At 53.2% G+C, this 11955-nt stretch overlaps 5 protein-coding genes across 5 annotated transcripts; 3 read left to right on the forward strand and 2 right to left on the reverse strand.

Moving 5' to 3' along the window:
* Positions 1 to 299: 299 nt before the first annotated feature.
* SETTUDRAFT_169152 (uncharacterized protein) lies at positions 300 to 2035 on the forward strand. Its single transcript, XM_008027804.1, has 5 exons — positions 300 to 411; positions 473 to 638; positions 730 to 1293; positions 1348 to 1615; positions 1677 to 2035. Exons 1-5 carry the CDS (start codon positions 373 to 375, stop codon positions 1753 to 1755), a joined length of 1116 nt encoding a protein of 371 aa, XP_008025995.1. The 5' UTR covers positions 300 to 372; the 3' UTR covers positions 1756 to 2035.
* A 709-nt stretch (positions 2036 to 2744) lies between these two features.
* SETTUDRAFT_169153 (uncharacterized protein) lies at positions 2745 to 3977 on the reverse strand. Its single transcript, XM_008027805.1, has 4 exons — positions 3918 to 3977; positions 3405 to 3856; positions 3126 to 3348; positions 2745 to 3072 (listed from the first exon to the last, which is right to left on the reverse strand). Exons 1-4 carry the CDS (start codon positions 3946 to 3948, stop codon positions 3050 to 3052), a joined length of 729 nt encoding a protein of 242 aa, XP_008025996.1. The 5' UTR covers positions 3949 to 3977; the 3' UTR covers positions 2745 to 3049.
* A 148-nt stretch (positions 3978 to 4125) lies between these two features.
* Positions 4126 to 6118, forward strand: SETTUDRAFT_169154 (uncharacterized protein). Its single transcript, XM_008027806.1, has 3 exons — positions 4126 to 4796; positions 4843 to 5722; positions 5784 to 6118. The coding sequence occupies exons 1-3, from the start codon at positions 4192 to 4194 to the stop codon at positions 5919 to 5921; spliced, it is 1623 nt and encodes a 540-aa protein (XP_008025997.1). The 5' UTR covers positions 4126 to 4191; the 3' UTR covers positions 5922 to 6118.
* A 1653-nt stretch (positions 6119 to 7771) lies between these two features.
* SETTUDRAFT_169155 (uncharacterized protein) lies at positions 7772 to 8910 on the reverse strand. The gene is made up of 2 exons (XM_008027807.1): positions 8431 to 8910; positions 7772 to 8374 (listed from the first exon to the last, which is right to left on the reverse strand). Exons 1-2 carry the CDS (start codon positions 8765 to 8767, stop codon positions 8094 to 8096), a joined length of 618 nt encoding a protein of 205 aa, XP_008025998.1. The 5' UTR covers positions 8768 to 8910; the 3' UTR covers positions 7772 to 8093.
* Positions 8911 to 11550: 2640 nt separating this feature from the next.
* SETTUDRAFT_161264 (uncharacterized protein) lies at positions 11551 to 11829 on the forward strand (the record flags this gene model as incomplete). The annotated part of the gene is made up of 1 exon (XM_008027808.1): positions 11551 to 11829. The coding sequence occupies one exon, from the start codon at positions 11551 to 11553 to the stop codon at positions 11827 to 11829; it is 279 nt and encodes a 92-aa protein (XP_008025999.1).
* Positions 11830 to 11955: the final 126 nt, after the last annotated feature.

Consider the following 11955-nt stretch of genomic DNA (forward strand, 5'->3'; position numbering starts at 1 on the left):
TCCCCCCTCCAGCTCACGCCCACGCTCACGCTCACGCCCACGCCCACGCCCGCGACCATCGCGACAGGCGCCGCACGCGCACGCGCACACGCACACATACGCATCCAGTACACATAGTCACATATACACATCCTCGCCCGCCCCATCACCACGCAGCGGCCACTACCCAGCGTCCTTTTGTCGGTTGAACTACTGCAACCAAAGGTCTGAGCGCTGAGCATTGAGCGCGATCCGCAACGCTCAATCCCCACCCCCGATTTTGACTTTACAAGACACCATCCGCCCACTGCGCCGCCCCCAAATCCCTCGCAGCGACCTCGTTGCGCGCACTCTGTAGAGGCTGATCAGAACACCCCTCTTGCCACGCCCACCATGGCCTCAGACAAGCCTTCGGTCCTGATAATAGGCGGACTGGGTAACGCTGCCTTGCCCACTGCCACTGCCACGAGACACGACGGCTAACCACGGCGGCCTAGGCTACTCCGGACGACACCTTTGCAAGTACCTCCACGACAACAACCTCGCCTCACAGATTCGCATCGTCGACAAACACCTGCCCGAGCTGGCATGGCTTGCACCAGAGTTCAAGGAAGCATGCTCAAGAGAGCGCTTCATCCAGGCTGACGCGGCGCAAGAACGTGCGTATCCCTTGCCCAAGCATCTCCACGTACCCACACACACACACACACACACACACTCGAGCAATTCGACGCTGACTCAACCCCGCAGGTTCTCTTCCTCGCATATTCGACCGTGAAGAAGAGGGCGAGTTTGACTACGTCTTCAACTGTGGCGGCGAGACTCGCTTTTCCCAGGAAGAAAAGGTCTATGAGCTGCGCTCCTACGGCCTCTCCATGGCCATCGGCCGCGAGGCTGCAAAACGCAAAGTGAAATGCTTCGTCGAGGTCAGCAGCGGCATGGTCTACAAGCCCGAACCCACACCCCGCAAGGAGACGGACAAGTTGAAACCTTGGTCAAATCTGGCAAAGTGGAAGCTCAAGGCTGAGGAGGACCTGGCCAAGGTCGAAGGCTTGAACCTCGTTGTTATGCGCATGGCCCATGTCTACGGCCCCTACACGAGCAAGTTTCTGAGCACGGCGCTGTGCATGGCAAGGGTATACCAAAGCAAGGGCAAAGAGCTGCGTTTCCTGTGGAAAGAAGACCTGCGGACAAATCTGGTCCATGTCGAGGACTCGACAAGAGCGCTGTGGCATGTTGCGCAGTGGTACGTCAAAGGACCCCCTGCCCGCCGGCCAACGCCAACTTTCAACATTGTGGACCATGGCGATACTAGTATGTCTCCTTTTTGTTCTTTTTTTTTGCCTCGATTACTCACATTGCTCCTAGCACAAAAACACACAGCACAGATCATAGGCGAGATCTTCAAGATCGAGACGGGCTTCCACGGCACACTCATCTCGGCCTTTGCACGACTAAACCTCGATCATGTTGTTGACGATGTCAATGACGAAACGCTGGACCCGTGGGCAGATCTGCAAGCAAAGGCCGGCATCAGTCAGTCTACACCGCTGACACCCTATATGGAGAAGGAGTTGCTGAAAGATGCTGATCTCTGCTTGGATGGCAGTGCATTCGAGCGGGAAACGGGATTCACGTAAGCTGATAACTCCCTCACCGTGTCGTAATTGGCAGACCAACCACTAACCCCGCATCAGATACAACGTGGAGCGGATTACCAAGGAGAAGGTGGAAGAAGTTATCGAGAGCTACAAGAGGATGGGCTGGTGGCCGTAGCTTTACCGCCCCTCGATCCCCTCCCTTAAGCCCTCAGCCTCTTTTGCCATATCACATTCCAACGATACCCTTTCTTCTTGCCACTGACTCCTTCCTTTCTTTGGCCATCTCTCTCTCCACACACCGCCTTGTTGTTTACTTGGTGTCTCACAGCTCAAGTCATTGCAACTCCCCGACTTTATATCTCTGCTTATACCCCTCATCTGTCTGCAACCAGCCAACCGTTAATGAAAATCACAAAAAAAAACATGTCACAAAACTTGTCTTTTTCACAATAACCTGCTTCTAACCTCCACTACTCTCTCTCTCTCTCCACTTTAGAGGTGGTAGACGGCACTATCAAAAAAAATAAAAGGAGCGTGGGGGGGGGGAGGTAGGTGCTCAGATATTCCAGTGCGGTAGTATCTCCGAGCAAGATGACTTGTGTTCATTCCGGAGGTGGACTTTATTCAAACCTTTTTGGAGGAACATCATGGGGGGGGGTTTTGTTTAAAGGGGCGGTATCTCGATTCCTCTTGATTGGGTCCTCGAAATGTGCTGGTTGACGTCTTTCATCATAGCCATCTATTGCGATATTGCGCGGGGGAAGGGGGGATTTGTATGCATGTACTTGTATGAAGTCTATGCATAGTCGTAGTAGTAGTAGTAGTAGTCCTCTCCTCTTCTTTTTCTAGGGAGCTATCTGATCGAATCTATTTATATCCCGTCATGTCAAGTGCAAAAACTAATGTTTATTGTTGTTGTTGTTGTTGTTATTTTCTGACTGTAGTGAGTTCGCGGTAATTGTCATCATACTGTTGCTCGATTCTGATTCTGATTCCCGATTTCCATTTCGACCATGGTGCTGGAACAATGGCCCATGTAAGTAATATCCTTGCTAATGTAATTTCCAAATCTCAACCTTACGTACATACATGTGCATTGTCCGCCCACTCACCCGGGATTTCGGCATCATTCTTTTCTTGGGCATCGTATTTGCCAGGGGGGTTGGGGGTGTGTGCACTACGGCATGACGAGCAGGATAGCCGAGATAAAGCCAAAGTGTTCGCGCGGGAAACGCAATCAATTCTAGAAAAAAACGCAGATCCCTTCTAGTCCCTTTTTTTTCTTTCGTTCTTTCTTTCTTTCCAAGTCAGCCATGGGACATGAGACACACACAAAAAAAACTGGAGACATAATGAGTTTGATTGGGCCATTTCCCCAGCCTAGGGTACTCTCTACATTGAACGAGCCTGACTATTGCACACTTATATGTAACATTGGACGAACTTGGCCGCGGGATCCTACAGGACGCTTATGCCTTCTTGGAGACAATCTCTAGAAAGTTTGTTAGCTTGTAGTGCTTTGCGCACGGTCGCATCAAAACGTACTCTCAATGTCAGTGACACTCTGGTCAAGAATCTGCTTGAGGGTCTTGGGGTTGTCGAGCTCCTTCTCAATCTTGGCAATGATGGACTCGGCAAGCTCGCGCTGCTGCCTCTGCTTGACTTGGCCCTCGTAGCGGACCCAAGAGTCGAGCACAGACTTGGCCTCGGCGGCAACGGCAGTCTTTTGCTCGAGCTCAAAGGCCTGGGCCTCGAGCTGGGCAGTCTCCTGTGGGATAATGGTCAGCCAACTGCCCCTCCATGTCCAATGTCCAACCAGCGCACCTTGGAAACCTCGAAAAGCGTCTTGGTAACGTCAATGACGCTGCTCAGGTCCTGGACGCTCTCAATGCGCTGCTTGACAGCCTGGGTGTGGTCCTGGCGGGCAGAGTTGAGGATGCCCGAGATCTTGTCCACCTGCTGCTGCGCATAGTCTCCCCATGCCGGACCGGCGTACTTGGCAACGGCCCAGAAGATGGTCAGCAGAGAGAGAGCGACAATCGACTCCTCGTTGACGACGTAGAGCTCGTTGCTGATGGCCGCGACCGAAAGACCGGCTCCGGCGGAGAGCACGGCGGCCTTGGTGAGGGGGCTGTTTCCGGGGACGGGTATCGAGTCGAGGACGGACTGGGCCTTCTTCTTGGGGTCCTCCTGGGGCAGGTTGGAGTTGTAGCGGGCCTGCACGCTGATGGCGCGCAGGGCGCGGAGAGGGAGCGCAGGGCGGAGACGGGCGGCGCCTGTTGTGCGTGAGTATAGGGGCCAATGGCATCGCATCTTCATCTGACAGCTGCTACTCACCGACGGCGCTCCTTGCAAGACGTGAGGCCATGGCTGTCTGATGGGAGGGTGCAGATGGGGGGTGCTGGTCGTCGTCGAGAGCTAGCTTTTCGTGATGTTGCGTACCAAACCTGAGCCAAGCACCGACGCCGATGCGCTAACCGAACTTCGCCCGGGCGGGACCTCAACTTTTTGGACCGTCAACTTTTTTGCGCCTGCGCGCGTCAGTCGACACCACACTGAGAAGCAAGGCCAGACGGAGATGCCGGGCACAAAAGCAGCAGCAGTAACAGCCATGTCTGGCGCCAAGAGGAAGAGAGACGCAAGCAAATCCGACCGTGGCGAGTCCAAATCCAAGAGCCGGCGCAAGTCCTCGTCCAGCGACGACGGCGAAGACATCCAATCCGAAATCGTACAGCTCGAAGCCCAGATTCTCGAATCGCGACGCCACTACAACAACATTGCCACGCTTCTGCAGCGAGCAAAGCAATCAGATGCGGAGAATGAGGGCCCCATCCTCGCGGCTGTTGCCCTCTGCCGAGTCTTTTCGCGACTACTGGTGACGGGCGACATGGTGAAGAGCAAGGGCATGAGCGAGGCAGAGGGCGTCATTGTCTCGTGGCTGAAAGAGCGCTACCGAGAGCTCTGCCAGGTCCTTCTGGACGACTTCCTCCGCAGCGAGCATCCCCCCAAGCAGTCGGTCGCCCTGACCCTGCTCATGCGATTGGCCAAGGAGGAAGCAAAGTCGCAAAAGGACTACAAGCTTAAGCATGGAATTTTGCCACGCCTTGTTGAGGTGCTGCTCCGTCTCCCCTTGGATGATCTGAACCGCGAGGAATTCGCAGAGAAGTACCTCAAGCAGTTTGACGACATTCGATACCAGACATTCCAGACCATCAAGTAAGTGTATACATCTTCGATGGCAATTTTCTACTAACATACGTAGAAACACACTCGATGAAGACCTGGATATCACCACACGACAGCTTGTAGCTGCAAACAGCATGTCGCTGCTCTCGACACTCGGCGAAGTCCCCAAATCCAAGGCCGAGATCCAGAATTTTTACATCGAGGTACAAGGAAAGAGTCCAATTCCATCCCTCCAGGCATACAAAGAGAAGGCTCAAGGGGCATGGTTGGCGACGATGCGCACAGGTCTTTCCAAGGAACAGCGAAAATCCATCTTGACCACCTTCTCCTACCAGATTGCGCCTTGGTTCCAGCAACCGGAAATCTTGTCCGACTTTTTGACCGACTCATACAATGTGGGCGGTGCAACATCGCTCCTTGCTCTGTCTGGAATCTATTACCTCATCTCGGAGAAGAACCTAGACTATCCTTCTTTCTATGTTAAGCTCTACTCACTCCTCGATGAAGGCCTATTACACTCGAAGCACCGGTCGCGCTTCTTCCGCCTCCTGGACACCTTCATGTCTTCGTCTCACTTGCCTGCGACTCTTGTCGCCAGTTTCATCAAGCGTCTCTCACGTCTAGCACTTCACGGACCTCCAGCCGGTGTTGTCGTCGTGGTACCCTGGGTCTACAACATGTTCAAACGGCACCCTGCCTGCACATTTATGATGCACCGCGAGATCCGGGACCCGGCATTGAAAAATGAAGTGGAACAAGAGGGCATGGACGATCCATTTGACATGGAGGAAATGGACCCTTTTCTCACCAATGCCATTGAGAGCAGTGTGTGGGAACTGGAGGCCTTGCAAGCACATTACCATCCCAACGTGGCTACACTGGCCAAGATCATCTCGGAGCAATTCACAAAGCGAGCATACAACCTAGAAGACTTTTTAGATCATTCGTACACTGCAGTAAGTTTGGCGCTCCCCCTTTTTTTTGTTATGTATTTCTGTACTAACAGCTCGTGTGTAGCTGCTCGACGTGGAACTCGACCGTGATCTCAAAAAGGAGCCGGAAATCGAGTTTGAAATTCCAAAGCGCATCTTGACTGCGGACGAGGGGCTGAATCCGTTGGGTCAACTTCTCACACAAGTCATCGAGGCGAGGTGATGTGATGGGGGGAGACAAGTTGGCTCAGAAGAAGAATGATACCCTCTGTTTGTTCAATGATGTGTGGATGATGTGCTGGACTAATGTTTCTCTCTCATGATATGCGGGGGTATAAGGTTGGAAGACCCTATGCAGCAATCCACAGCCACATGCACTCAACCGGCTTCAATGAACAATGTCCCTTGGTTATCCCTTCTTCTCTACCGCAGATATCGTCGTCATGGTGTGATAATTCGGCAAAGGCAGTTAGTTGTGCGCAGGTTTTTTTTCATGCATTGCAGCATTCTTTTCCCACCCAAGGTACTACGTATGCATGCAAGTATACATGCATGCAGCTTCTTCCTGCACAGTCACGTACATGCATATTTATTATTGTTTGCTAACGTAAGACCATATACCGACGCAGAAAGCGCTAGAAGAAAGAACCGACATTCAGATGGAGATGCTAAAAGCCTAGATACATACCTTCTCCAGCACAGGTAACTACCGAAAGCATACAGCGGTATAGTAGTAGCAGTAGTACGTTGAGTAGTGTAGTGTTGTCAATTTCTCTTGTTGTCGTGACGTTTAACCTTTTCTTTCTCAGCCGTGTGTTGTACTTAAAAATAGAATACGTTAGAAGACTAAGACAAAAAGCTTCCCCATGAGAATGGCTTTCGCGGGTGCCCGGGGCACACACACACGCGTGACTTGTTGAACAAGAATGAAAAAAAAAGCCAAGGAAATTCTTAGTTCTTATTCTTATTCTTCTTGTCCTCATTTGAGAGTTGGGAAGAGAAGGGAGGGGGGGAAGAAAAGGTTATGTAGGAGGGCTTGTTTCAGAAAATACACATGCACATGTCAGGTACCTGGCTTAGTCCAGCCGACGAGGCGTTTTTGTTTCGAAACAAGGGGGGGGGAGGGGAGTCAAAAAAAAGCCAACGGCAGTCAGGTAGTGAGGGCAGTCAATCGGAAAAGTAATGGAGAGGAGGATGTAACGTTGTGACGGGGGCAGAAGAATGAAAGAAAGAAAGAAAGAGAGAAAAAGGGGGAGGGAGAAAGGAGGAGAGAAGAGAGAAGCCGAGAAATGAGGACGAGGGTGAGAAAAAGAAACGCAGAAATTATGGCATGTTGGGGTTATTTTTTCTTTTCTTTTCCCTTTCCTTTATACTGTTACTGCTAAAAAAACCGATTCAATGCAATAAATCGCACATAGGTCGGGACGGGAAATGCAAGATATGCCAAGGGGACAATATACCTACATACCACTCCGCCCAAGTACGTAGGCGTTGGACTTGGCTAACTTATTAGTCAGGCAACATGCGGTTCCCGAAACAAGACAGAAAAGGACGGGGATTCATGGCAAAGCGAGTAATAGTAGATATGCATCTAAACTGTGTTGGGGGTGTGCACAAGCCGGGCCATCCGCGCTTTGGGGGCAGATGCGATGTGCTGCGATGCTAGCGTGGGCCCAAGTGCTTTTGCTTACCGTCCGAGGGGTTGGGGTCGGGGTCGGGGCCGCCCGCTGCATGTCTCAGCTTGGTGCCGTGGGAGGGAATCTAAGCGATTACGGGAAGCTTGGGACTGGGTGGGGTGGAGACGAAGAACTACATGGCTTGAGGTGCACATAGTCGTGGTGGTGGATGCAGCCTTGGAAATGTCGTTTGCTGGTACACTAGGGGGATTTTTGGCTCCCTGGCTCGAAGCTATTGTCATGCATGCAGGACACGTGATGAGCGATCGTCAGGTACGCGAGCAACCATCCTATCAGCGCACCAGTGCCCCTTTTCAACAAAAGCAAACAGTGGCTTATCAATAGTTTCATCACCTCAACATCACCACCACACGAAACACAGAAGACTTTTTCTTTTGAATAGACGACCACATTGTGGTGTCTATGATGAATTGGTTATTAACCATCTATTAACATGAACAGAACATATATGTTCGGCGTCACGGGGACGTGTCGCATTAAGTAAAGAGTCGTCATGCCAACCTTGAACCACCCCCAGATGCACGCCTTTTGGTCCCAATAATTAAAACCCGGTCACAATGACAATGCTCTCCAAAAAAACTGGTTACTCCATGCTAAGCCTTTAAACAAACAATAACAACCCCAGAGTCGTGACGAAAGGTTGCGGATATACTATGAAGAAGTGTAAAGAGTCGGTAATGTAGCGTATGCTGTGGTGCTTAAGCCAGAACGGCGGCACCGATGGCGAGGACAAGGCCACCGAATGAGACCATGTTACCGGCGGCAGCGCCAGTTGAGCCGGGGGCACTTGCGCTCCTGGTAGGGCTGCTGCTGCTTCCAGATCCGCTGGTAGAGGTGGACTCTTCACCAGAGGCAGTCGATGAAGGGGTGGAGCCAGTGCCAGAGATGATGGGCATAGTGGCGTTGACGCCAGGGACGGGAGTCATGGGGCCACCGGGAACGATGGGAGTAGCGGTGGGTACGACGACAGAAGTCAAAACTGTGGCAGTGGTTAGCATGGTGTGGTCAATGGTAGGGAGTGCAAGTAGAGCTTACCTGGGACGCCAGGAGCAGAGCCAGCGGGGGCAGATGCAACGGGAGCGGAAGCACCTGGGGCGGAGGGAGAGACTCCGGGAACGGGAGCGCCAGAGTGAGAAGCCTCTGGGACGGCCAGGGAAGTGCCCTCGGGAACGGGGAGAGAGACAGAGACGAGGGAGGCAACGACGGAAGTGACTCCGGGAGTGGGAGCGCCAGAGGGGGCACCCGCAGGCGGCGTAGCGGGAGGAGCCTGGATCTGGCCGTCGGAGATCTGGGAGATGGGCTGGATGCCGTACTGGGGAACGGCGGCAACGGCACCGGCGAGGAGGGCGACGGAGGTGATGGAGAAGCGCATCTTGATTATGTGGCGGTGTTTTGGATTAGAGATGGGAGATAGCTGCTAAGAGAAGATAGCGACTGGATGATCTGCGAGACGGATCGGAGAGTGATTAGAAGCTGCTGGGGTGGAAGCTTGCAGTTGATGATGATGATGGGTGTGAGTGAGTGAGGAGAGAGGCAGCCAGGCCACACGGGCGCGTCTATTTATTTGTTGTCGGGTTGGGGTTGCGCCGTGGGCGGGCGCTGGAGCTGGTGAGTCGCAATGGGTGCGCCACTGGGGTGGGGTGGGGCGTGCACGCGAAGCCTGGCAAGAGCGAGGGAGCTGGGAAGGGCCCCCGGGCGGCATTGGCAGGGTGGACAAGCATTGTTCCAAGAATCACCGCCGTGTTTCTTGCTGGGCCGTTGGGCGCGCCTGCTCCGCCAGCTCTGCCCCTGCCGCCTGGAGGCTGGATCGCGCCGAATCGCTGCTTTTTGCGTGCCCTGGCCTCGGCGCCCATTGGCCGGCGCGTGGGGGGTGGGTGAAGGATACTACTCTATCTGCTACCACGCGCCTGCCTGGCACCTAGCCACCACTCGACTGCTGCTGATGCTGGTGCTGCTGGTGCTGCGGCTGCTGCTCCATAGTCCGGCCACCGCAATTGATGGCGGCGAGAAGGCTGGGAAAGCGGCGTGCGGGCGTGCCACGCAATCGCTCGTCGTGCGTGGGTGCAGGTGTCGGTATGGCCGTGCGCAGCTTATCGCGGCGGCGGCCAGCAAACGCCTCCCGCCCCGTCGAGCGGCTGTGCGACGGCTAGTCCCAATGCAGCAGTAGTGCCAGCATACCCTTTGGCTTTGTGCTCGTGCTCGGCGGCCGTGGGCTCGACCCTGGCCCCGCCCGCTTTTCTTTTCTTTTCTTTGCTCGCGTCGCTGATCGTTGCCCCGACCTGTCGTTGCCCGCCGCGGCCAAAGGCGTGCTCTCGCTCCAAGTCGACCATTTGCATATGCAGCATGAGTCTTCTTGACCCCGTCGTGTTTCGCCTTCGCCCGCCTCGCTCTCCACCCCTCCCTCGCTCTACTAACTTTAGCAGCAGCAGAGCCACGCTGCCACGCCCACGGCTTGTCATCTGCCATCATCGCCAACCGCTTCGTTTTTCGGTTTCGCCCACATGCCACGGCCCGTGACAAAGCGACGCGTGTCCCCTTGCTCATCAACCACCTCCACAGCCTTCCACCAGCCTCACCGCGATCCAATTTTTTTCCTTCCCCTGCATGCATGGCTGGATGGCTACGCGCAATTGCCTGTGCCCGTCCGTCCTTGTCGATCCCAACAGCCTTTGGCCTACCGCCCTCCATCTTTGTTTGTTTGTCTGTCCCGTCCCAACCACTCTCCCCAGCCCGGCCCTGCCCTGCCCAGCCAACCTACATATACATACATACTACTGCATGCTGCACGCTGCGCACGAGCAGGCGTTGATTCCCCACACGTGCAATCTATCCAAACAAGATGCAACATGCATGCTGTACCTACATTACGGCGAAGAGGCCAAATGCAACCAAGCTCACGCCACGTCTGCGCACTCGCAAGCGGTCAACCCTCTTTTACTAAACTCGTTTGGTGCCCTTCGTAGCCTGGCCGCGATAACAAGGCGATCATGACGTCTTCTGCCTGTTCCTCTCTCCATCTGCGTCGGCCTTGCCAGATTCGTTGTCAAATGCTGATAGAAAATTTTCCTCTTATCCTGGTTCTTCTGCAGTCGGACCGCGCGTTGCCCATGATTGTTGGAGGCGGAGCACCAAAGTATATCGTAATCGCGGAAGCAGCCACAGCCACCGACCCAAAGACTCTTGCAGAATAAACATGACGAAACACGCCAGAGAAAGAAAAGCAAGCGTGTTCGCGGCCATTATGCAACGCTCTTTTTTTTGTCACTTTCATGCTATAGCCTCCTTAGCCTCCTTGCACTACTTACCACCTAGTACTTGCACTCTGTTGCCTACGTACTAGTAGTTTTTTCGCATCACACCATTCCTCATCCACTCACTGTCTAGAAAATTCCACGTAGCACCATGTAACCCCATCGAATCTATCTCGCGCAACTACGGTTCCTTCCGCGCCCCTCCCCAAGTCCGCCGCCGCCGCCGCCGACCCCGAGCGCCGCGCGCCAAACCGAGCAAACCGAGCAAAGCACACTTAGTCATTGCGCACCCCGCACGTCCTCTGCTACTCTACATTCTACACCGCACAATGTCCTGGTAGAGGATTCCAGAAAAGAAAGAGGAAAGAAACAAGGAAATATACGTGAGCGATCGAGTGGTATTATCGCATTTTCCCATTCGAGACATGAAGTTTTCACCTACTCTGGCGGCCGTTCTTGCGCAATTCACCGCTACTGTACAGAGGTGGCTTTCAAAAGTTCTTGCTAAGGCGCGGATCCATCGGACCGAATTCTCGTGATAACGTTTCCATTATTTACTTAGCGTGCAAGAAATAATGCCTAATATAGTTAGTGTATTACTGTAAGTGTATACTTTAGTAGCTACTATTCTCTCCAAACTTCCATTTTAAGGGCTTTTAGTTGCGAATATAGTATAATTCTTAGTCTTCGGCTATATTTTCGGTGGTAACCAAGGAACCCCTGTCAGCAAGAACTTTTGAAAGCCACCTCTGTAAACACGGCTACACGGGTATAGCTTTGAGAAGACGGGCGTTGCGAAGCCAAGCGAACAGTGCCGGCAATACCAACATATACTACATAAATGCAACATGCGGCATATGTGTATGTAGGTAGAAGCCATGTACTCACGTAGCTTGTGTCACACATGTTGAGCTTGGCTCATGAAACGGCGTATGCAGACAAGAAGCAAGACCAACACGAAAGAAGAAATGCAGAGAAAAATAAAGACAGAGAAAGTAAAGGAAGAAGGAGAAAAAACCCCGCATATTGGTCCAAAACAGTAGTGGTAGTGGTAGTGCAACCGCGATGCATGCCCCCCCCCCCCGGATGCGCCCGTTTGCCTGCTAGTAGCAATTTAGGGCTGGTTGGCTGCGACACCTACCCAGGTGTGGGTATACTAGAAGCTGCATCAACTGTACACTAATTTTGCACTACAATTACCCGCCAACGCTAAGAGCGTGGAGATGAGGTTTGGCGCCCTGGCGTCGCACAACAGCTAAGTACACAAGTTACACAAGTAACTCGTAGTGATGGTTACAAGGACAACCCT

This window comes from Exserohilum turcica (genome assembly GCF_000359705.1).
Source record: "Exserohilum turcica Et28A unplaced genomic scaffold SETTUscaffold_20, whole genome shotgun sequence".
NCBI classification, from domain to species: Eukaryota; Fungi; Ascomycota; class Dothideomycetes; order Pleosporales; family Pleosporaceae; genus Exserohilum; species Exserohilum turcicum.